Here is a 26,086-nt window from a genome sequence, read left to right as displayed (position 1 = left end):
TGCAACATGTAGCTCAGTGAACAATATGCTCGGGAGAAATTATTTTCTTAAAATCAATGCGTGAAGGTTTGATTCACGGGTATTCTTGAAGAAGGAAATATACATTCGGTATTTGGGCTTTAAAGACAATTCTTAAGTCAGATAGAGTAATTGTAATACTATTATGTTAACTTGTACTTAATAAGTGCATCTTCATCGGACCAATAAAAGGTACATTAAAAAAAATTCAAAACTCAATTATTGAGATAAAATTTGGGATATTGTAATGTTTGATACTAGGGTTTTAATTACGGTATGATTATACTTTTTATCGATATAGATGGCATTTACTAGTGTTGTATCGGTCCTTATTTATCAATGAGGACCACCGTTCAATCTAATCGCACTTGTTGGTATTTCAAGATGTTAAATTGTTTCTTCGTAACGTCATTGAGGTTTTGTTTTCCTTTTTATATTACTATAATATATAATGGAATAAAACATATTACTACGTAAAAATATACAACGTTCGTATTTTATTGCATTATAACGAAAACAATGATATTTTTTGTAAGATATGTGTAATGTTTTAACAAAAATCTCAACTATCTCATTTTGCTTACAAAACCATCCAAATTTTAGTAACAAAATACGATGTCCTACGGTTTAGGACCTCCCAGGTCACCTTCAATGATGCCTCCCAGGGAATAGTGGAAGGCCTGGTACCCATAGTAGATGTAGTACTCTCTCATGGTGTCCCAGTGCTGACGGATTTTGGCTTTGAGGGCCCCAGTGGTAAATAAGGATCAACACATCGCTAATATTTTCATTTTATTCTAATATAGAAATTATAGAGATTTTTTTTTCTTATAATTGAGACTAGAATAAATTTGTATACTTCGACTAATAATAGACTGTGATATATATATATTAAATAAGTAATATTATCTTCTTTTCTTTATTTTTGTTTAGACTGTTTTTATGCTGATTCGCCACATATATGGCACCTTGTCTATTAGTACATTGAATATTCTAGTTAAGTAATGTTAAAAAAAAAATATTGAGTCAAATTTCCTTTATTCCTAAAGAAACTCCATTGTTTACATTTTGAAATTGCCCCTGCTTAGTATTATACTTGCAACATTTGAGGCGTTACATTTAATTGTAATTTATGAACCAAATACTGCCTGATATACTCTTTAAATAGTTTTCACCAATTGAATATACAATATGTTAAATTTTCGAAAGTTAAATCAAAACAGCTTCCCAATAATTGCGAAAGTTGCTATTGCTTAGTACTTTTACTTGAAACATAATCATTCAATTAAATTGAATTATTTTCTGTTTTGGCAATGGGCAATGATAATTTTAACGATTGTTTGACATTGACTTATTTTGTAATTTTAAAATAACTTTTATGCTACAAAAAAATACAAAGATATCCTTAAAGCTTAGCTCTAATAGCAAAATCTAATAATGATTTCCAATGTATTCTCATATTGAATATAGAAAAATCTGATTCTAAAAATAAGTAATGTTTAAGTCCAAAATTCTCTTTTTAGATCAAAATAAGCATATATGAAGGTTCAGTTGCTCATTTTTTTAAATACCAAATAGAGTATTATGGTATTAAAAGCTTAAACTTAAGTGCTGAAGTCATAATAAATAACTTTTTGGAAGCGAATGCTGTGGGTGGATCTTAAAAAATTACATAGTTTGCAAAAAAATATGAATTATACAATAATATTATCTAAAAATGTTAGTGTATAATAAACTATTTATAAAACCAATTATGTCATCATTAGCTGTTACTATGTTAGTAATCCTTTAATGGAAAGAAACTGCGCACTAATAGATGTATTACGGATCCTTTTCAATCTAGGCCTAGTCCAAAGCTTCCTTTCTAGACGTTCTCTACGTGCCTTCATCTCAACAAGCGATTGTAAACCGGGGTAAACATAAAAAAAAATTCATAACAAAATCTAATTACACTTTTAGCTGGTGTAGATTTAAAATTAATTAAGTCTTTTCCAACATTGAAAATGGGTCTGCTTTATGCAGTTTGTGAGAATATGCCACTTTAACATTATTTATCGGCCAAAAAAATAAACTTTTATTTGTGACTTTAATTCAAAATAACTATACAGTATTTGTTTTGATATTTTTGTAGTTCAATGTTATCATACACAAATGTTTGAAATCATTCAATATATATTATAACTCTGTCTTTTATTTTATTTAATTGGTTATCGATGAAAAACTCTATATTATAAACATAACTAAAAATTTGTACTCAACTTTAGAAATTGGAAGTAAAATTTTGTGAGTTATCCTTATTCTAATTCTACCTAACTTAGCACTTGTGAACTTGATCCCATGCAAAGGTTGTTATTTTGTGTATCAGTTTAAACGACATAACTAGGAGTCATTTCATATATATTGTAAATAAGTTTTAAAATATATATGTATTGTTATGTCTTACTAGTTGAACACTTCACTAATAAATATTCATAATTAATTACGTACTCAAGTTCATTGTAAATTTTGCTAAGGCTCGAAAAATTTATTGTATGTTTTGTTATTCACTTATGATTTTTACTGTTGAATTACTTATTAAATAGATGTAAATTATTTTAAAAAGATAAAAAGAAACGGATTTAGATATAATTTTTTAATTACTTTTGTCACGAGAAATTAAAGGAAACTTATTAAAAAACTACTCTAATCCGCTTTAATTTATCAATTTATTTATTGTAATTACTTTCAAAAATTACTATATTAATCATTCAAAAATTATTCGCAAAAAAAGAAGAACCTTTTCGTTGTGCATAAAATTATAGAAATTGCTTACGTTCTCAATATCTTAGTCAATCAAAAAATGGAGTGCATCTAGACTCAAGCTTAGAGTATTTTTAGTTGTATATTAGACTCTTTAATTGAATTTATTTAATATTTCCTTACCTTCATGTTATAACCGGCTGGGGAGATCCATTCAAATAAAAATATAAATCCAGCTGCTATTTGGATAGCTACCAATGCGACCAACATCCAGGACACAATATCAAAAGGTTCTAAAAATGCAGTTGGAGAAATAATTCCTGTCCTTTTTGCTACAAGAATCGTAATTCCTGTTTCCAAGAAGGGAACACTAAAGTCAATCACTTTTTCACGTCCCGAATTAATCTTCAAACTCGTCATAACAATATCCGTTTCATGATTAATTAACTCTTTCACAAGTCCATTCCATTGGCCATTTACAATCCCACCCCATTTCCCATCCCTTACTCGCATCATTTTAAAGTCAAAACTAAGATCAACTGAAAATTTGTTCAATAAGTCCACACAAAAGCCTGAGCAGCATTGGAAGTAGGTGGAGTTCTCTTTTCTCATTTCCTCAGTTTGATTAATCCCTTTAAAAAAATATAAATATATAATTGATCCTAATGTGTAACATTATATTACCTTCAAGCAGGGGATCATCGACCATTTGACAAATTATCCCCTTATTTGCAGAACATGTCGAGGGTGGTCCCAACATAATGTACGGATCCTCTTCCAAAAAACTTACACGCAAGAAACGTTTTTCAGGAATGCCTTCTGGCGGTTTCAATGCATCTCCAGGCCAAACAATATCTTTAATATCCAGCACCTTTTTCTTTTTATCTTCTCTATCAACTGACTGCCATACTCCAATTTCCTCCCACCTTTTACCAGCGAGGTGAGTTTGAAGATTGACAATTTTAAGCTCAACAGACTCCTTGGATCCGTCTGAAAGAAATTCCAGTGACGGACTGCCCCCTTTTTGAGGTATGGATACATTTCGTAGATATTGGTAGAGATGTTCCCCTTGAGACCATTTTTCACATGATGGCCCAGATTGAACAAGTTGTTTTTTGAATGAATGATCTAAAGTTGTTGAATTCACGATTTTATCTAACGAATGGCCCACGATGGACATTCCAGTACCTTAAAAAGGAAGTTTGTATTGATAAAAATCATGCTGAACAAAATATAAATTCTCACCAATTTGTTCAATCATTGTATTGACTGTTGTAGAGAAATGTACTCCGAGCATACCGATAGGGAACTCATTTGGGGGCTCTCTTAAATTTTCACCAATTACAGACTGAGTTGTAATCCAAACAAATGACTTTTTAGTTAACCCTGCATTTTTAGCGGCCTTCATAATACCTATTGCCTCTCTCCTTGTGCTATATAGCACAAAAACACGGGCATCAGTTCGTGCAGCCAGTGCAATATCAGAAGCATTGGTTAGTGTTAGCATGTCCAAAATTATTATATGCCTTTGATTCTCTGGGGTTTCAATAATGAGCTCTCTCATGACTTGTTTGAAATTTCTATGGCCGGCAATCTTTCCTGTCACAATTAGGATTTTATACCATTCATAGCGTTCCAAGAGAGTTATAATGGCAGATGCTTGATGTTTGATTGTGGGTGCCAATTGGAGCCTCAGTGAGTCAGAACCGGTTGACTGCTCGAATCCTGAATTATCAGCATTCCAAGAAATGAGTGGCAGGCCCACATATCGGGCTAAATGGATAAAATATTGACTTGCCACTGTGTCCTGTCCATAGTTTTCACTATTGGTCAGGTATAAAACAACGGCCGTTTTATTGGCCAAAAACTGTCTGCAAATTTTATTAAGGACCTGTGTTGGTGATGGAGTGGGCTCAATCATTTCTAGAAATGGACTTAGTTCATAGGTTTTGACAAATTTCATATCTAATAAATTCATGGCAGAACTTATAATTTTTTTTGTGTAGTCTCTCTTTTTGAACATGGATAAGGGCATAGCCACACCCAAAGATACACGGATTTTTTTCTTTTTTTCTGTGATGTCACTTTCATTTTGATTTGAGTATCGACCATAATACAGTCGTTGACCACTCCTTGAGCCCTTACGTTTCCCAACGTTCAGGCAGAGAGAAAAAGTAAGTAGGGCAAAATAAATTACAATAATGGATTTCATCTTATATCCATTCATATTCCTATTTCCATTTGGGATCTGTAATAAATATATAAATTTATTAATTAAATGAAGTATAGATGCCTCTCATTTTTTCATAATAAATAATAATTTACAATTTTCAAATTAAATTGAAATATAAATTAATTTATGAGTTAATTTTAAATTAGGCATATACGTTATACTTTCTTTTTCAGCTTTGTGTACTTAAGCAACCAAGCTGAAGTAGAAAACAGAAAATTCAATAATCCCAATCTCTTTATTTATATTGAAATAAATAAGATTAAATTAACTAGTAGTTGTCTTGGTCGAAGGTAGCAATGGGATTTCGACCCTCTTGTGAATCTGTATTATTAACCATTGGAAAGTTTATGAAAGTTAATAATAATGTTGCATTTCCCTCAATTGCAATCTGTATCAACTTTTAGAGGGCATTTATGTGCAAATATTGCCAACCCTAAACAGTGGTACAAGGTGAGAACATTTTCAACGCTCAAATATAATTACCTTAATATCTTAAGAAAGAGTCGAGATACCACTCAGTGTTATCAAAATGGACTAAAGAGCCATTGTCTCCCAAACTATTTGAAAAACGATCACAAAAAGTCGCATGTGGTTGGTGTCGTTCATCCATTTCTGATTTCATTTTTATGAAACTGTTTCACTAACTCATGGATTGGTTAAGACGCCCTTTATTATTTTTTTCAAGGGTTTTATATGATCTTATATGTCAACAACTTACATACAACTAAACAAATAAAAAACAAAAACTAAATGAGTTAAGTATATAAAAAAAAAGTTCATATTTTATTTATTAAAAAGTTCATAACATGTGTAATTTCAACCAGGATGTAATTTCTAATTCTATTGACGGTATAAATGATTTTTAATTTATACCATTCGAATCAATACTTTCTCATTAATTAAGATAGAGGTTTTTGTTTTGTTTAGATAATAGTCAATTACACTATTTCCTTAATCAATTATTAATCGTAGTTTACCATTCAAATAAAAACCCTAAAATGGTATTTTTTGGTTGTTTAATTGTATTTTTGCATTATTATTCACCCTCATAAAATATAAATCCATATTTGAAATTTTTATAAAACGTTGCATATACAAAAAAATTTCAATTAAATTTGCATTAATTTATATAAAAAGGTTGTGTGATTTTTATTTGGTACTACTTTACTCAGATCCTTTGTGCTCAAAAGTTTACAGAACTGTAGAGTACAAAATAACCAAATATGCCTATAAGTGATCTTTTGATTCGTTTGGTTTCATAAATTTAAATCTTTTCATTTCCACTTGTTAATTCTTCAAAATATTATTCAATACCATCCCCGTGGCACGTTAAGATGGTCCCCTTAAATTTTGATGCAGCTGTGAATGGACTCTGGGAGCTGCATAGTAAGCGTTGGAAAAGAAAATGGTGTCTTCCTTGAGGGGAATAAATGATTATAAAAAGTTAACCGTGCAGTTACAAATCTCCACAGATTGTATTAAATATACTAGGCCCTGCAAGGACTGTTGAAAAATATATAATAACACACTTCATACGTTTGTGGTCTGCCATACCATCTATATCCTGAAATATTTTGAATCTATAAATCTAAAAGGGCAGACGAATGGGGAAGAAAAATATGTTAAAGGTCTTGTTCTTTTTGGAATGTCAAAGAAGAAGGGTGGAACTTCTGAGTTAACAAGGGCTCTGGACTGTGCAATTCTTAATTGTAAAGGCCTCATCGCCAGTCGACTAACTAACTATCAGCCTATTCGGGAGGATGAGTTGAGAGGTATCATCTTGGCAACTTTAGCCCGCTATGTCTCTCTGACGATGAAATTTCTTAAATGAAGATGTGAGTCATGGAATTTTGCAGGGGAAGAGATCAGGTACTTTCCATCAACTTCACGGAATCATCTAAGTATTTTAAAAAGGGGCCTAAAAATTTTTAAAAAATATTGATTTTAATTTGCATGTTTACTGTTGTTTTTTTAAAGATTGCTATTTAGTTGAAATTCTACCCCGGAGCATTAAGTATCAACTATAATGTTTATTTATGTAATTTTTTACGCAATTACTCCAGTTTATTTATATAATATATGTATGTTTTATATAAAAAAAAATCTTTTTTCTTATGAAAGTTTATTTTGGTCTTTGATATATTTTTAGTTATTACTTCACAAACTTCAAAATAACTGTATTTTTTTAAATTAAACATTTTTTAAATTCTTTAAAACATTTATAAAATATTTCTTGCTAATTCATGATGGCGAGATGGCAAAATGTTTATTATAATCTGTTTATTAACAAAGAATGGTTGAACCTAAATGTCAAAAAATAATCACTAAACCTTCCTTTATTAATGAGAAAATTAACATTTTTTAGCAGTTCATTTTTTGTTGCCCAACCCTGTTTATCAAAAAAGAATGAAGATAATGAGTGACTACGGATTTTCTGTAGCAACTTAATTTAAAAGCAACAATAAATACATTGTAATAAGACAAACACATATGAAATATTTACAGTATGGTACGAACCCTACAAAAATGTATTAATCTATAAAAAATAAATATTATAGTATTATTATATGGTATATGGTGTTATTAATTCCTTCATTACATTACAGGGTTTTAGATACTGTAATATCTTGTTTTTATCAAATTTTGCGTCATTCTATATAGAAATTATTAAATAACAAGAATAGTTATGAAAAGAAAAATAAGTTGAAGCCAACCAATGTACAAATGAATGTTTTAACAAAATTAAATAAATATTTTATTTATTATTACTCTAACGACAAAAAAAATAATTCAATATAAAAAAAATGTTTTGATTCTTTGAAACGACAATAATGTTCAATGTTCAAAATATGAAATGATTGAGTTATATAACTAATTTAATATTATTAAAACTGTTAGTAACTCGCGTGTTACCTTACCAACTCTTTTTTAACTTACAGACCAAATATTTATAGTACTATTCAGTGCTCCCCAAGTATAAACAATAAAATTAAGTGCATATATCTTAAAAATATATTTAAATATTTTAAAGGGTGAAATATTGTAGTCAGACCAACCAATTTTATTATGACATCAAATCCCTAAATGTTGAAGCAGTAGTTGTTGCTAAACGTTTTTTCCGAACTTACCAAATGTAATTCAATATTTATCTGAGAACATTACTAAATTAAATATATTCGAACTCAAAAGAAAAATTTATTGAATACAAATTATCAATCAGCTATAAAAAATATATTGATTTTACATTATTCATTGGAAATCAACTCAGAAAACATGTCGTTCATTAAAATATTCTTCATGGAAGTAATAACTTGATTTTGTTTTTGTTTTAGTAGAGAGAGTGTGCAGTTAGTTGGCATAGCCTTTACTTTTTGGCATATTATCCAACTTGTAGAAATGATTAGTGTTCTAATATACTACTGAAGACTGTAGTCCATCCAGCTCAGCCCTACAAGTCAGTTCTCAAACTGATAAAGTTTGGTTCTTGATGACGTCACTTAGTTTTTGTTTTTTTATTTAATCAGTTGAAGTATTGACAGTCCAAAAAACTGGTCAAAACAGGACTAGACTAGTTCGAATAAATAATGATATCTTATTATTTTTTTTTTTACTATGCTCAAAATAATTTGCAACGATTGGTAACAACGTTATGTATAGTTAATGCTAGAGGAGATCAGGAACAGTTGCAACATGTCCTTTTTCTCAAACATCAAGCAGCTACAGTCTTAAAATTTTCGTTACAATTGTATAATATATGTAATGTAGATTATTCTATAAAAATATAAATTTTTTATCTATTATTCTTTGTGATATTAGATCAAAACTGATTTTGAGTGGTAAAAATATTTTATAGGAGAATATTTTTTTTGTAATAATGAAGTTAGTTTCTAATTATTTTTGTTAAAAATTATAAAAGTCGGTATTTGTAATTTATCAAAATTTGAAATTCACTCCTTGAGTTTGAGATCCTTTGAAGCTTATTCCATAGGGAAAAGTTACAACAAGTGTTGTAACAGTCTTAGTATTGGATTTTTTTTCAACTTACCATGATATACTTCTTTCTTTTTAATCTACACACTAGAGGATTTGAAAATTTTCATATTCCTAATAATAATTGAGATGATAATTTTAGCTAAATTGTGATGAACGTAAAAACCATGTCTCAAAAATGTGATAACTTTGAGAAACAACATACATATGTGCTGATAAAGATCAGTAGAAATGTGGAAATTCTCTTAATCCACATGGTTGTAAACGAAAAAAGTAGATTTTCACAAGTTTGATAAACGACAAATCTGCTGACAGAGATCACTATAAAAACTAAAGTGCTTCTTGTTTGCTAATAATTTTCAAAATAGGGAGAAATAATTTATAGGAGTATTCATACATAGGCTACTAAATATATTTCTCGCCTAATAATGAAAATGCGAATATTTATCATCAAAAATGGTTTTATTGTTTTTCAAATTATTCTCCAGCATGATTTATACACTTTTGCAACCGCTCAAGCCAATGTCGAATCTCTTTTTCCACCCCGATTGAAACACTTCTATAACATGGTTTTGAAACGCTTCAACAGCATCTTCTGGCGACGAAAATCGTTGAACACGCGTTTTTTCTTGATGTGCGGAATAAAAAGAAGTCATTGGATGCCAAGGCAGGGATGTACGGCGGAGGACCCATCAATTCGAAGTTTTGGCCGGCCAAAAAGACGCTGGTTTGAGCCGATGTGTGAGCTTGCATTGTCATGGTGAACAATGATTCGTTTTCTCTTATTCTTTTTTCGAATTTCTCCGAAGACTTCAGGCAAACAAATTGTGATGTACCACTCCGAATTGACCGTCCTACGATGCTCAAGTGGAACAGTCGCCACATGACCAGTTTTGCCGAAGAAACAGGCGACTATTTACTTCGAAGTTCTTGGTCCACGAACAACTTTCGTTGGATTTGGCTCGTCTTCGAAGACCCACACGGTCGATTGTTGTTTTGTTCGGACTCATATGCATAGATCCATGATTTGTCACCTGTGACGATCTTATAAACGTCTTTTGAAGCACTGCGAGTGTATTTTTTAACATTTCTTTCCTTCAATCGATACGAGCCTTCTTTTGAGCGCTTGTGAAATTGTGCGGGATCCAACGAGAACCAACCTTTTTTTACGGGCAGGTGTACATGCAATATCGAATCTATGCTAGTGGAAGAAATGCCCAAGAATGCCTCTATCTGACGATATGTCACATGACGATCTTGCATTATCACTTCACGCACGGTATCAATGTTCTCTGGCATAAAGCCCGTTTTTGGACTACTTTCACGGAATTTGTCTTTGAGTGGGCGTCGGCCACGATTGAATTCATTAAACCAGTTTTTCACAGTACTATAGGATGGTGCTTCATCGCCATACAAAGATTTAAGGTTATAAATGCACTCTTTTCGTGATAATCCACGTCGAAAGTTCTGAAAAATTATCGCACGAAAATGTTCAGAACTTAATTCCATTTTTTTGCCAAATTAATTTTTTCAAGTCACTGTAAACAACACAAATTATAGCCGTACGTCAAAACATTCTGAGAACAATTATGTTAAAAAAATGTCACACTTACCAAAGGAAATGTCAAATTGTACCTGGCAACAGTTAGTGTACCCTAGCCAGAAATATATGAGTAGCCTACGTCTTTTTTCCTTACTAGTATATACTTTTTTTAAAAGTCACGTTATTTTCAATTTAGCCATTATTTACGTCACTATTTAGATACATAATGTAGTATATTGGCCTTAAAGATGGATGGATTATTTGTAGTATTATAATGTTTACCCTTACTTAAGGTAAGGTATACATTAGAGAGTGGGCTATGAAAACAATTCAAGTAAATCCTAAATCATTATCCACCAGTAGTTGAGATTTGATATCAGTAAGATTACCAAAGCATTATATATATATATAAGGAATCCGTAAGCCTGCTTCCAGTTAAAACTGCTGTTTTTCCGCATTTAAATACCTTTAAATTAAGGATATATCAATACCTGAGACAATACATAACATTTATACCTTGTATTGTGCCTAAATAATCTCTCAATATATCCTTTGTTAAAAGAAGAAGAAGTTAGCTTCATTGTATTCAACAATAGCTTCTCATAGTTTTGAAGCCAGACGACTTTTTGGTAAATCCGAAGTTTATAAAACGCATTCCGGTTCTCCCAATTACGTGAAACTCTTCGAATATAGCTCTTGTTTCTTGTTTATAGGTTGAAAAATGTCACAGATGATATAATGTATTGTATTTGATATAAAGAGGGGAAAAAATGGAAGTACTTCCGTTATTTTAAGAGTGAGTATCATGACTTTCTCTCAGTTGTTTTGCCTAAAAATACACATGTAGGTATATAAGTAGAGGATTAATTTTATTAATAATAAGAGCTGTAATGTGACAATGTAACTTAATACATGCTTATACAAACTAATAAGGATGACATGATTCCATCTTAAGGATCCCTTTCTCTTTCCCATATATTATTAAAGTTACAAATTGATGTAATTATGGTATTCTGTTTCTGTTAGGAGAGGTGTTAAAATAAAATTCAATTTCCACCCTACTTTTAAGCATTCTTTATTGTTTTTTGTTTTTTTTTGCGTTTTTTTTAATCACAAATTATTATTATTATTTCATTATATATCATGGCATTTCACTTTCAATTTAACTATGTATATATAATTTTATCTTGATCAATTTGTATTAATTTTTAGGTCTGAATGTGAAAATCTTAAATATATGTGAAATTTTGTTAACCTTAATAGTACCCTTATGGCAATACACAAATCCAGAATCGTTTGTAGTCATAAGTTGAGACCTTAAAGCTTGTTTATGAGACCGACGAAATTTTGACGTCAATTCACAAATCTGAAGATCTTAAGATGTGGTGCAAATTGATTTAGTCCAAGGATATTTATCAACTTTAACCACCATGCATTAGAAACATGATTTTCTCTATTAGTAATAGTAGAATAAATAAACCCAAATTTAGATATCCAAGAATGCTATGTATTTATGAGGGATTCTGATGTCACGTTAGACATAGATTTTACTTTCACTGAAAGGGTAAATGATCCATCATAATCATAAAACTTCCTTGATTAGTGACTTTCGAAAAGGACCAATAATATACACATGAATCTGTCTGAAGCAATCTCAAGTTGGATCAAGAATGGCAGAAGTTTTAGTAGATGGATCTGTTAAACAAAGTCGAAAATACGCAGTAAACCTAAATATTGGTGACGTCAAACTTAAAACCATAGGGAAAATTGAAATCTAAACATTTGAAACCCCAAAATGTTCTGTTAGAGTTGGGTGTTTTTGATAATAATACAGTTTTGACAGGATGTTCTGATTGGATTTAGGTTCAAATAATAGGTTCTTCCCAGTTTTTTATCCATTGAGCTACGTCACTTCATAAAATGGTTAATTGCTGCAAGTATGGTCATTAACTCTTTATCGAAAGTTCCATAAAATTCTGATGAGAGGAAAAGTCTTTATACTAGAAAACCAACACCCTTACTCATTCAACTTTTTCAATGCTACATCCATCTCAATATCTGACGCTTCTAAAGTAACGGGAAACATGGAAAATTCATGTTTCCTGAAACTCAACTTTACTTTATCTAGCACCATCTCCAGACTTTATTTTAGACTTCTTTACATCATTCATTACAATGTAACTTGAAATTTAGTACCCTCCCCCTTCCTACCAGACACAAATACCTTTCTTATGTAAGCCGTAAAGTGAATGTGTGAGCAAAGCAAGTTTCGATACAACACTTGCATAATAATTTGCCAAGTCTAAATGAACTTTGTATCTCTTTTAAGTTACAATCATCATATAGCTACATTTCTCGATCCTATCAGGATTGATCTTTATCCTTTATTTTAGAATAATATGACCATGAAATATTGCTGGAAATTTGAAAATTTGAAAATAATCATAAAAATAGGTTTTACTTACATAAAATATACGATCAAGGGAGTTAAATGTTTCTCGAAAGATATTTTATCATTGAATAAAACACGCCATATGAATATATAAAAAGTATCAATTACATATCTTGAAACTTAATCCGTTCAAGATTAATGAGTTTATATACAAAAGTAGATTCAAATTTTTATTTCTCGGAGGGATAATAGATATTAGTGCTGGTAAATATCTAGATTTTGAAATAGGGCACTACTTAGCCAATTCTATTTCCAACTACGTACGGGATTATTATCCAATAATTGTTGATGGCTGTTCACAGCTGAACAAGATATAATTTTAATTCAACAAATCAACGTTCAAAAGACTGATTAGGAAAAAAGAAGCAGTAAAATCGAGAGCTTATAACAATTTTTTTTTTTTGCATTAGTGAGGTTACAACACGTCCTGAGGTAGAACGGGTTTATTTTGGTCACAAACGAAAATATAGTGCTACCCAGTTGGAGGATATGTACTAAATTTCATAACTAAAAAACCTCCATATATGTGGTGGTGTCTATACATTTTGAAGCTACATTAAAACGCCCTGTAATCGTAATAAATTAACTTATCATATAAGATTAATTCAAAAAGGAGCTTTATTCATGAAATATTGTGATGAGCTGAACTCAAACTTACAACGGTATAGAATGTTTAACAGAGATATTTATTTTAACATAAAGTTTAAATATCCAATATGATGTTTTTTTTTACACTTTCTTAAAATATTCTTATTGGAGCCATGAGCCTCAAAAGAAAAAGCAATAATTTTCTGACTTAAATAAAGATGACTTGATTTATAAACATAATAGTTATGGATTTGGAAGATTTCAATATAATGCTTTGAATTGTAAATATTACTTATATTATTTTTTCTATCAACAACATTAAGTGCTTATAACAATTTTATATCCTCAAAAATAGTGAAAAATATATACATTTCAGTGCCTTTACCTAAACATCAGCGGCAGATGGAAAAAAATAAAGGCATATTTGAAATTAAAGGATCAAATTTACTTAAGTTCATCACTAACTGAAAAAGTTCGTTCTTTTTTGTTGAGATTTGATTAAAAAATTAATAATTTTATTTATTATGGGATATACATTTTCGCTGTGTACATTTTTGGATCGAGTGTACAACGCTCTTTTTGTTTCAATTTGACTTTTCTTGTCCATTTCCATTTTCTGTTATTTCTTTATTTTTTTCTTTGTATTTTTTATCATTTATAACGTTGTTAATGTTTGCTTCAGTAGTAAATGAAGTATCAGATGCATTCTATTTGGAAGTAATCTTTTCATCAGCTATAAATTCAGTATAAGCCCGGCAATAAATTGTCAGTATCTTCTTCATCAGCATAGACTAATTTGTCAAAAAGGCTATGGGTTTAATCAGTAATAGTGCTGCCAAAAATATTTTTTTTAAATCAAATCTAAAAAAAACAGAAAGAAACTACTTTTTAAACCCAGAAGGACACCTCTGTCTCAACAATTTTAAACTGCTATAATTTTTGTATTTTTCAAAAAATAGAGCGAAAATTTTCAACAATGATTCTTTAAACTAGATCAATATTAAAAAAGTGATCAACAGTTTAAATTATCTAAATTTCCTAAAAGGACATATCTGGAAGACTTATAGCACGAACATAAAGCCCTACGATAAAATATTTTTCTAAATTTTTGCAGATCTACTATTATTGTTTCTAATACATTAATAATATATTAAATATCATGAAAAATGATAGAATGACGTTGGAATCAAATTATGGGACACAAGTTTCCCGTTATTGAAAAGGAGACTCTTTCATTTATTTTTTTTAAAGTAAACTATTTAAAATAGCTTAGTAGCTAAGTTCCATTTAATTTTTGAGGGTTTAAGCAAAAGCAAAAAGTGTTACAACTGCACCTGTTCTCCCCCTTCTATAAAATATATATGTAGGCAGTAGGTTTCGATATTAATTCAATTGGAATCTTTTCCCATTATCTTCTACTTTTTAATATTAAAAAAGAATGGATATTCTTTTTTTATTATTAGATTTGTATGTCATATCTAATAATTTAGTATCCTGTTATGGATAATTAAGAAACCATTTTTGAGAAAAATGAATGCCTTTTTTGCTGATAAATTTAGTTTGTATTTATAAAATACTAAAATTTTAAGAATAAGAAACCCTTCAAAAGTTATTAAATAAATTACCCCTTAACTGATGTTTTTTTTTAAATACGTCCAACCATTTATAAACAAATTAACCACACAAATGTTGTGTACCCAACATAATAAAAAAAAATATTTAGGATTGAAATCGAAACTAAAAAATGAGTATTTCTCATTTTAGCTAACCTCGTACGTCATTAATAAATAATGCACAACAAAGAACCATTATGTTCTGAATGATATCATTTTATTACCAACCACCACAGGATTATTATATTTTCACAGTATTTTTTTGTTTTTTTCTTTTTTTATCATATTGGCATATATACATGTATCATATAAAGCATGTTTGATGTTCAAAAAAAGGAAATGAGGACTAAAAATTAACTCAAACAGCATATGCATTAACTATGTGTCAGGTAAATGATTTATGAGCTTTATTATCGTCACAAAAGTTCCGTATTGCGAATATAATATGTGTTTTTGCAAAAGTATGAGATGTGGCATTTATGAGGTCTAGTACTTTTATAAAAAGGATTACATCTATTCAAGTGATGTGTAACTTGAGTATTAGCTCGTGGGTCAGATTGTATATTGCGTTATTATACAACAGACAATGGATTTTACTTCAAGAGGATTTTAATAACCTTTTTGTCCAAAAGTATCCGTGTATAACGAATCAAGTCAAAGCTACTGCCTGTTCACCAATTTTTTAAATTATTTATAATAGGAGAGGCTTGAAACAGTTTTAACAGTCCCTTATTCTCAAATATAAAAAGACAACAGTGAAAATGTACATTACAATCTATATTAATAAGGCAAAGTTTTTCTAAAAATCACTTTTTTTTAACAACAAGAATGTGTAGCTGTCGCTCATCACGTCATATTAAAAAAGAAAAGAAAGGGAAAATACATACATATATAAATGTAAGTTCAGATGAGATTTAACAACGAGCGTCTGTGTGTACAGGGTGAGGACTCCAAAATTATAATCTTCTTCGAGGTTGTCTAGCCTCAGTTCTAAAAGTATAACAATTTTGTACTTGGTGTCATTTGAAAGAACTTACAAAAAGCTACAATTTGATGTTGTTTTTTTTTGCAGTCACAAATGTCTGAGCAACAAGCAAAACGGCAGAGGATGTGTGATATCCCCCGAGTACAAGTCGATCTCAGACAAGAAGATCTTCACAGTAGACGCTGTTCTGAACAGGAGCTAGTTGAGTCCTCACCCTGTAGATAAAGCTCAGCCAAAAAGTGCTCAAGAGACTAGAGGACTTTCCGGCTCATCACGTCATATTAAAAATTAAAAATAAATACGAGTATATATATTTAGCGTTGTAAATACTAGGCATTCTTTACAACGCGAGTTGTATAAATAGGATTTTTGTCAACCTTTCCAATGTTTTTATTTTATGAAGCTGTATTTAGTTTTATTTCATTCTTGAGCAGAGAATATCTAAGTATTGAGTAACTACATCTGAAGGTGATCATGAAAAACAGAGAGTAAGACTGAATATTTCTGGGGGAGTTATCTTTATTTTTATTAATGCAAAGTTTATTTTTCGTCAATGTATGGATAATGCCGATTATTACCGGCTAAGTTAATAATAAACCAAAGTCTATTTGCGGGCGTTTCATTTTTTAGTGTCCGTCCGAAAATCTTAAAAATGTGTAAGTATTCAATCTAAGAAATAACTATATAGCAAGGAATGCATGAATGAATTCATACTAAAAAAAGAAAAAAAAAGAGGAGTACATATCTATATCATTGAAGCAAGGTTTGTCTGTTTCTCGTCTATTCATACCTCCGAGCAATGCAGTGTACTGGTTGTGGAATAAAGCAAATTATCGTATAAAAAAAAGAAAAAATTTTTGTCTCCTTTTCTTAACGGTATTGAATAAACTGTGATTTTTTTTCGTAAAAATGTTTTTTTGAAGGCACAATATTTATTTAATGCCATAATTTTTATGTAACAGTTTTTATTATTGATAATTAGCTGAGATGCCTCACAGCAGGATTAGATATGTGGCCTTAAAAAAATTATTATATGAAAATATTGTTTGCACTTCATTTGTATTCTTTGACGAAATATCAGATATACAAATGTATGTGTATCAAGTAAAAAATATACTGGGATTTTCTCCCTTCTTGATTTAGGTTCAAGAGTACTTTTTTGTTGACGCAACCCACATATTATCAATTGTTCTCTGATATAATGTAGAATAAATAAGTATGCATACATAAACCGATTGTGTTGATTAATGGGCCTTGTAATATTACAATCATCAGTTTGGTTTATAGCATGTGCATTATTGATTATTTTGCTATCAGTTTACACAATTTATCAAGGCTTAAACTTACTCGTTGAGGATATATTTGAGATATTGAAGCGGTTTGCACAATTGCAACAGTTATTGACATTTCTTCTTTTTTATTCTATATATTTACGCTTCGCAGCAAAGGTTGTTTTTAGCTGTTTTAAACTTATTAAATAGAGTTCCACTCGAGAAAATACCAAGATCTCCAAGTAGAATCAAAATTTAATTCTGTATAATTTTTGACAGAATGTTATGCGAAAAAAATTAGAATGATAAAAAAACAAACGATGTAATGGTCTTTTTTTATAACCCTCGCCCATAATCACTCCTACACATGCAACCTAGTGAGAGTGTGAGTACCATTTGCCTGGTTATTTATACCTTAAGAATAATTATGATAACTTTAAATAAATTTAAAAAAATGTAGGTATGCCTTGATAAAGTTTAACATGTCTAAATCAAACCACCTCCGAGTAATTGAACCAAAAGTATCTATACCCGGTCTTCCTGATAATTTAAAAATTGAACTTTATCAGTTAAAAATTATTCCATTTAAATTACTCTAATTTTATTTGTCTCTGTCTAAAATACAAGCATTTTATGAAAAGTTGTGTTCCTATATGACAACTTTTTGATGTTGGAAAGGTAATAAACTAAGTTAAATTGAGTTTTTAAACTTAATTCCCCAATTTTTGTTAAGTGAAAACAAAGTTAGTAGAAGAATGTTATATTAATTCTTTCAACTCAGTTAACATCGTACTAATATATATTTAGTAACTTTTTCATTTTTTTTTATAAATGCTATATTAGAATCGATTCCTTTCATACGTCTAATAATTGTGTAGTAAATAAGGGAAGTTATAAATATAGTTGTAAAAAGTATGACCTCCCTGTATGTAAAAAACAAAATATCGAAAATGTACTTAGTAATCCTAATAATTTAAAGAAGGTTTAAAAATAAAGCAGTTTAACTGTTATGTTGTTTTATTTGATTAACTTCATTTGTTGCACGCAGCTATGAGAAGGCAAGGAAGAAAATAAACACTAATCTTATCTAGTAAATGTATAGACAGGAAATACTCCAATGTCAATTTTCAATTCTACTCCGTGGTAAAAATGGACTTGCACTCCCCCCACAAATCATAAAAGTTACACTTCGTCTTTCTTCAGCATACTTTATCATTATATGTGATCTCCTCGGGAATGAAAGAATCATGACTAATAAAACACAAAACACTTTTCAGTTTTCAATTACAAAAATCGCTCGTCTATACAAAAAGATTGAATAGTAGAGAGCAACCCTAAAGATTTATTATAGTGCTTTTTATAATACACGCCTTAAGAGTACGTAGACATGATAGCCACCAAAAGCCAAGGAAACCTATATCCATTGTAGTAATCCGTGTAACATATACACCTAAAACTGGATATAATTTTATAAACTAAAATATCATTTGTTTGTACAATAATTTATAAAACTGAGGCCCTAAAACAGTCATTAAAAATAACAACACCGATTTAAAAAACGTCATTAAAATAGCCAGTCTTCTTAAAGGTTTCAATGAAGAATTAAAAAAAATTAGCCCGAGTGTTCCAAATTCCTTCCTTATACTCTCCAGGGCATCATACTTTGCCCATAAAGGAATTGAAGTCTCGGTTGTATCTTCACACAGTCTGCATTCTTTCTTACAACTAAGGTTATTATTATTATTTTAGTCTTGAGGAGACAGCATCTGAATATAAAGGGATTGAGCTCATGAATGGTAGAGAACAGCACAAAGATATTTAAAAATGTTATAAGTGTAAGTCTTTATATAACATTGGAGAAATTCCTGTCTACATAATACCTCCTTACTAGATACAGAGTTGCATTTGTGTTGTTCTTTTTCATTCCTAATATAACGTCATGATAGTTAAAATGCTCATCTCCGGAACATTCTGTAAATTGTAAGGGTTACCTTGTCATTGTAGGTCATATTTTATGCAACTGTAATTACACATAGAGTAGGGGGAAAACAAAACTACTGAATACAAAATTCAGTTTGTGGCATATTACTTAGCAGGTAGCAGTGAGCCTTTTCTTCTTCTAAAGTTTGAAACAGTTTTCATGTTATAGTACAAATTTTATAATAAAATATTTTATTTATTATATCAATTTCTTGTATCAACTTACAAAACCGATAGGATAAGTAGAAATACAAATACAAGTGTAATCGGTAAATAATAATAGAAAATATCATGTCTTTTCAATGTATGGAAAATAAAACCATTAATTTAACAAAAATATATTTATTTGTGATTCTATAGGTACTTTTTACTTAGACAGGTAACAAATAATGAACAAAATACAATAAACATAACATGAAAGAAAAAACTACGACAACTATAAGGAAAAGTATTAACGATTTTTTTTTCTGATAAATTACTGAATTGCTATAACCAACTTGTATCTACTATTCTATGAACAATTCTAAGACTTCATAAGTCCCTCCCCCTTACTCCAAAAAAAAAGCTACAATAATTTTTCTAAAAATCAAATATGGATTAAATTTGTATTCTTCTAAGAATTATCGTGTATTTCTATCAACAAATTATTCTTATGAACTCATTTGAACTTAAATTAACTAAAATTTATTTCGGCATTAAAAAAAAATGAGAAAAATAAAAGTATTTTAAATCAAATAAAGATTATAAACTATAGTTAAAATTCTTGAATATCTAAATTCCTTCCACAAATTTGATAACATGTATATGAAATATTGAACTGTATGTATTGACGAAGTTACTAATTTAATTGAGATTGTTATATATTTTTTTAAAGGTTGTTTTAATGTTGACACTACACATACACCAATATCTAACTAAATATATATACCAATCAACAATATCTAACTCCTAAAATATCTACGAATAATTATATCATCACAATAAAAGAAAGAATTTAAAAATTAAACAGATATTTGAATGTTTGAAGAATGATTATTAAAATGAAAAGCATTACTTCCAGAGTGTAGACTGAAAAGTAAATTCAGGGATGATGGAATAAAGATGGTGGTGGCATTTGGGTATGTTAATAGCTCTCAAAGTGAGTTCAACGATTCCTTAACGGATAGTCTAAGCAATATTTATCTATGTTCTAATCTTGTAAGTGTATTAATGTTTAAATACTTCTATCCAAAATTATCCAAGAAAAAATATTCAAATAACACTGACTTCATTGAATTATCTTACCCCTAGCAATCTACAAACTCGTACTAATTATTCTTTAAAACAAAAAAATCTGATCACTTATTGAAATAATACATTTAAAAAAAAGTTGAAATGTATCAGAATTCAAAGGACGTCATCCAGTTTATCAAATATCACTCATAGATCAGTGCTTGATTAAATTCCGGAACTCAATAATAAGATAACCAAATCCATGGGGTGAGCCATGCAAAAAAGTTTTGTTAAGGTAAAAGGTACATAAATTTTGTTGTATCCCAGATTATTATGTATTCCACCTAAGTGCATCGTTTAAGAAACCATATCTTAGATCAATAAAAGTTACTGATTATCTTTCTGAATAAAGTAAATTTTGTTGTCGGTTTGTCAAGACTTTGTTTTAAAGTATACACTTAATATCATAGAACTGTGTGATAAGTTGATCAAAGGAGGAATAACTAAGTAGCAACGAAAGTGTGTAGAAGAATATGATAGTACATATTTATATTATTAAAGCAAAGTTTTAGTTGTCTATTTGCATTTTCACCGACACTTAAAACCTTAAGAAATCATGGGTAGTCACTGATATGTATCTTTTCCCCTCACATTGTTCACAAGACTAGTCCTGTAGATGACATTTTCAAATATAAAACATATTTAGTTTAAAAATTAACTCCTAATCTTAACTTGTACAGCTGTATTCTGGCATGCTTAAAAATACGCTTATTTTACTTATTTACATCTATATTAATGAACCAAGTTTTTTCAGTTTGTCTGCTGATGTCTCTTTTTGATCTTTTGCTTAAATTTTTTAACTGCTTTACTAATTCATCTAAGAAATAACAATAATGTAGCAAAGAGCGTGTGCGATGCTCAGTGTATCCTTTAAAAAAAATAAGTATATTTCACAAAAAAAAGATAAAAAAATTCCATATTCAATTTTAGTAGTACTTAATGAACTGATTAAAAACCTGGAACTAGCGTTTCGGTATAAAATCTAATTTTCAAGAATTTTCAATTTACAAAAAAAATTAGTACTTAACCTAAATCAATGTATGCTTAAAATAAAATCAAAAATAATATTATAGCTGAATTATACCTTCTACAACCAAATACTGTTTAAGTCAATGAAACTGCAATTATTTATGCTTCAAATAAGTTCCTTTCGCGTAAAAACATAAGAAAACAAGACATTATCCCTTTACAAACAAAACTTTTAAAATATCTTGTTGTTTTAACTTTTTAAATTTCATTTTCTCTTGGATGATAACTTATCCAATACAAGTATAAACAAAAACACCATCAAATTTTGTTAAAAGAAGAAAAATATTAATCATTGATTTTTTCATAATCAAAAGTTGACTCAAATCTATAAAAAGGGTAAAAATACTTAAAAGTTTCAAATTAAAAATTCTGGAAAACCAGAGTTTATACAAAAAATTATTATTGATTCATGATCAACTTGTCAAATTGTACTACTATACTAGTGGAATTTAAAAGAATTTTGAAAATATTATTTTGTCGACTTGTATTTTTGAAGAAAAATTTGCTTATTGGCAACAAACAATAACTAGGATCAATGGCCAGATACGACCCCTAGTCAATATATGAATATGTAATTAATATTGTATGTTGTGTCGGAACTTATAAAGATCAGCTAATGTTTGAGACTTTTTGACGCTGTATTTGAATACGTCCAATTAACAATATATATTTAATAATCATACTTATAAGTCTAAAAATCGATCTACATATAAATGTACCTATATCACGGATAATTGTCTGTGTACAGATAATGAGGCAAATTCGTCAAACTAGCAATGTAAGAAATATCCTTCAAAAATAATACTTGATCTTCCCTCTCTTAACTATTTTAATCATTTGATAGACTCGGATATAAAAGGCCTTCTTAGAACTCTTAAAATGGCTTTTCAGAGTTTGACCAACCTAGGAAACCTGGTTTATAGTATTGTGTTGTTGTTGTTGATCCGAGATCCAGACAAGGCAAACTTATTGAGGGATCAAGACCCTGCAAGAAGTAAATCTAACTTAGAAAATAAAAGTTTTAATCTAGTTACTGTGTTCTAGATCAAGATAACGAGGGTCGAAATCGAAATAAGACCAAGATTTGAGGAATTTTTGAAAAGACTAAACCAATATCTTCAAAAATTTGTCTCGAGAGACAAACCTGTGACTGGGTGATGGGCCGTTACAACTCCTGTATAAAAGACTGTCCTCTAATTTGTTGAAAACAACATTTTTTGTTAAAAATGAATGTACGTTGTCAAAATTTAATCTTTTTTTGTCACAATTTTAAATTAACAAAATACATTTGTTATCCATTTTCTTTTATTTCTTTTTTTTAGAAAATAGGTCGTTGGTAGTTAAATTCTGTCTAAATGGACAAATTTTTATCTAAAAGCACTACTTTTCCCACCCCTACATCAAAAATAGTATATTTTTGAACGGTATCAGACTAAATAGGGTATTGTTTTATATTAATATTATAACCTAGTAATTCATTAGCTAGGTTAAAATCATTCGGGAAAAAAGTTGTGATCTTACCTGTGAATAACATTGATGGAGTTGTAGTGTTGTAGACTGTTGCTATATAAAGAATTGAACATGCTTCTCTTTGAGAGATGTATTAAGAAATGAGTAAGAAAAATATACGAACTCCACATATTATTCAACTCTGTCTTTCTTTTTAAGAGTGAAGAGAAATGATGGAGAAATATTTTTCCTTACAGCTCATTTGAAACCTAAAAAATAGAATTTTTTTATTTATTTCAGAAATTGTCTGAAAATGTGTATATAATATTCTGCTTATTATCTACATTGACATAGCAAAGTTTGTACATCTATTTGTACGTCGAGAACTCAAATTTAAGTGTGCAGTGTATATCTTAGAACTGTGTGATTTTTTGGTATTCAAAACAACAATGTAAATCGAGTATTAAAAACTAAGAAGGTCATATTAAAAAAAAATAGTAAATCAAATTTATATTGTTAATAAATTTTAAAAAATATGATTATAAAAATGGTTAAAATATCTTAATACTAAGTACTAAAGTTATTGTTTAAATTTAAATAATTATTCATTGATAATTCAACTTTAAATTCATACAATCAATCATATAGTTTTAAACGTCGAATAGAAAGTTTAAAATCAAAGAAAAAAATATCTACAGTTATTATTTTTTTTTAAATCCCGTATCCCTGAAGTATTTCAATGGCCAACCAAGAATGAATCAAAGGAAGATGCTATAAATGCTTAAAAAAAGATTTTTAGTCCAAATTGACTATACCATGAATGTGGTAACAAAATTAGCAAAATTTGTGATATAGTTTAACTCTGGCAATGCTGGGTACCTTCTTTAGTAATACATCATATTAACTCTTATTGGATTAATTCCCAACTGGAACTCTGTGGCAAACACAGGCTAGACAGTGCATTGTCTAAGGCTCCGTGAGAGATAATCAAGAAATGTCTTTTTTTAAATGTCATCAAAAAGTTTATTTGCTAAATAAATGTCATCAAAAATTCCACAAGAATTGTTTTATCTCAAAAAAAAATATATTCTAAAATAAAAAATCATTTATCCAAATAATTGAACAAATTAAGTGCTCCCTCAAAAAAAAAAAATATGCATAGGGACTCCACCGAGATATAAAGGTTGGGAATCACCGCTTTAGTATAATGATTGATAAAATTTGATAGAATTCCTTGTGCCAAAATATTAAAAAAAGTAAGAAATCAATGGATTTTTTTTTTTCCCCAAAATCTTGGCTTAAAAATTTCGTACTTTTTTGTTTTGATAAATTGAAGTCAATTTAAAATTATTTTTGGTTGCAGCTCTGTAATGTCTTTTTATTTTATTACTATAATGGGTTGTTGTTTTTTCAAGCCTTCAGAAGTACCAGGTGCAAAATGGAATAATTTTTTCGATTGTAATTTGTACATTTCTGATGTTTCACACGACAGCTGACCTTTTAAGCTTTCAAATGAGCTATTGCAATCGTCTCTATAATTTCTCTAAACAAAAATGGAAGCAAAAAGAAATCAGATTGCTGCTTTGATTGGCGTCTGCCACAGGACACCTGAAATTGTCAAGGTTGTTGGGATCGAGACGCACACCGTCTACAGTGTCAGAGAGCTCATGAAATAGGGAAAAGCCTTAAAATCGAGCCCAGTAATGGAAGGCCGACCAAACTGACCACAGAAGTGGCCAAGAAGGCGTTTGAGGCAAAGTGCAATATGTACATGGCCAAATTTGCCAAAAATAAGTCAGTGGTTACCTCCACCGTGTCCAAGGCGATCAAGGCCGCCGGGGGAAAGTCCATGAGATACGTCGAAAGAAAATTAATTACTCGACAGTAACAAGATGTCTGTTTCGAGTGGACCAAACGCCTCCTAAACGACCTGAAGCATCAAAACAACCATGTGATCTTCTCGGATGAAAAAACATTAACTGTGGACCCCGTCTTCAACAAACAGAACAATGGGCTTGTTTGCTTTGACGACACTTCAAAGACCACCACCACGTGTTCAAGACGGGTGGGTGGGTGCTCCATCCTGCTGGAAACCGTAAACCGACTACTTGGAGCTCTTAAAGAACAAGGTACTCCCGTAGGTCCTCAAGATCACAAAGAAGTCGGGGAAGGCGTCCTACGTCTTCCAGCAGGATGGGGCATCCGCCCACACGGCCAATGTTGTGCAAGCCTGGATGGAAGAGAACATTGAGTTTTGGCCCAATAACTTCTGGTCTCTCCAGAGCCCGGTCTGGATCCTTTGGATTACTGTATCTGCTTGCAAGTCGTGTCCAAGAGCTGCAGATCACACCACAGTAATTTCACCGAACTTAAGTCCTTCGTGGAGAAGGAGTGGAAGCTCATGAGAAGGGACTCCATTGTCAGAGTGTGTTCCAACTGCCATGACCACTTGAAGGCGATCATTGAGAGCAATGGAGTTGAAATTCATATATCTACAATTGTGTCCATAATAAATGCCTTTAAATAATTTATCACGTTATTGAGACTCAGGGGAACAAAAGTTTGTTCACGTTGATTAGTGGTACATCCATTTCGCACGACTATGTACATAATAATGTAGCTCGATTACTGATGAATCATGAATTGCAAGAAACTATTGAGTTTTCTGTAGTTACCTCAAGAAAAAATAATGCGGGATTTTTTTTTTTACATTTTTTTTTGGCATGTTTCTTGGAGAAAATAGGATGAAAAATGAGGCTACAGTTACAATGTTAGGCTAAGTTATTTACGCAAAAAGATGTAATACAGACAATATTGATAATGCAAAAAAAAAAATTACATAATTTGTTCTTAAGTAAAATACTAAAAGCTTTGTATTTCATAAAAAAATATATAAATTTGCTAACAAGGGGTTAAAGAAGTCT

General features: G+C 30.1%; 1 protein-coding gene across 1 annotated transcript in view; it reads right to left on the bottom strand.

The window, feature by feature from the left end:
* The window catches only part of LOC121117007 (glutamate receptor ionotropic, NMDA 2B), a 42,413-nt gene extending 19,049 nt beyond the window's left edge, over window positions 1-23,364 (bottom strand). Inside the window, exons 1-4 of the mRNA XM_040711335.2 lie at window positions 23,235-23,364; window positions 4,003-5,005; window positions 3,442-3,945; window positions 2,941-3,389 (exon numbers count right to left, since the gene is read on the bottom strand). Of these exons, the coding sequence (XP_040567269.1) occupies window positions 2,941-3,389; window positions 3,442-3,945; window positions 4,003-4,984 (1,935 nt within the window). The 5' untranslated portion in view covers window positions 4,985-5,005; window positions 23,235-23,364. The remainder of the gene's footprint in view (window positions 1-2,940; window positions 3,390-3,441; window positions 3,946-4,002; window positions 5,006-23,234) is intronic.
* Window positions 23,365-26,086: the final 2,722 nt, after the last annotated feature.

This window comes from Lepeophtheirus salmonis, chromosome 1 (assembly GCF_016086655.4).
Source record: "Lepeophtheirus salmonis chromosome 1, UVic_Lsal_1.4, whole genome shotgun sequence".
In the NCBI taxonomy this organism is placed as follows: domain Eukaryota; kingdom Metazoa; phylum Arthropoda; class Copepoda; order Siphonostomatoida; family Caligidae; genus Lepeophtheirus; species Lepeophtheirus salmonis.
Note: the sequence above shows the minus strand (reverse complement) of the source record. Positions and strands in the feature narration are given on the sequence as shown.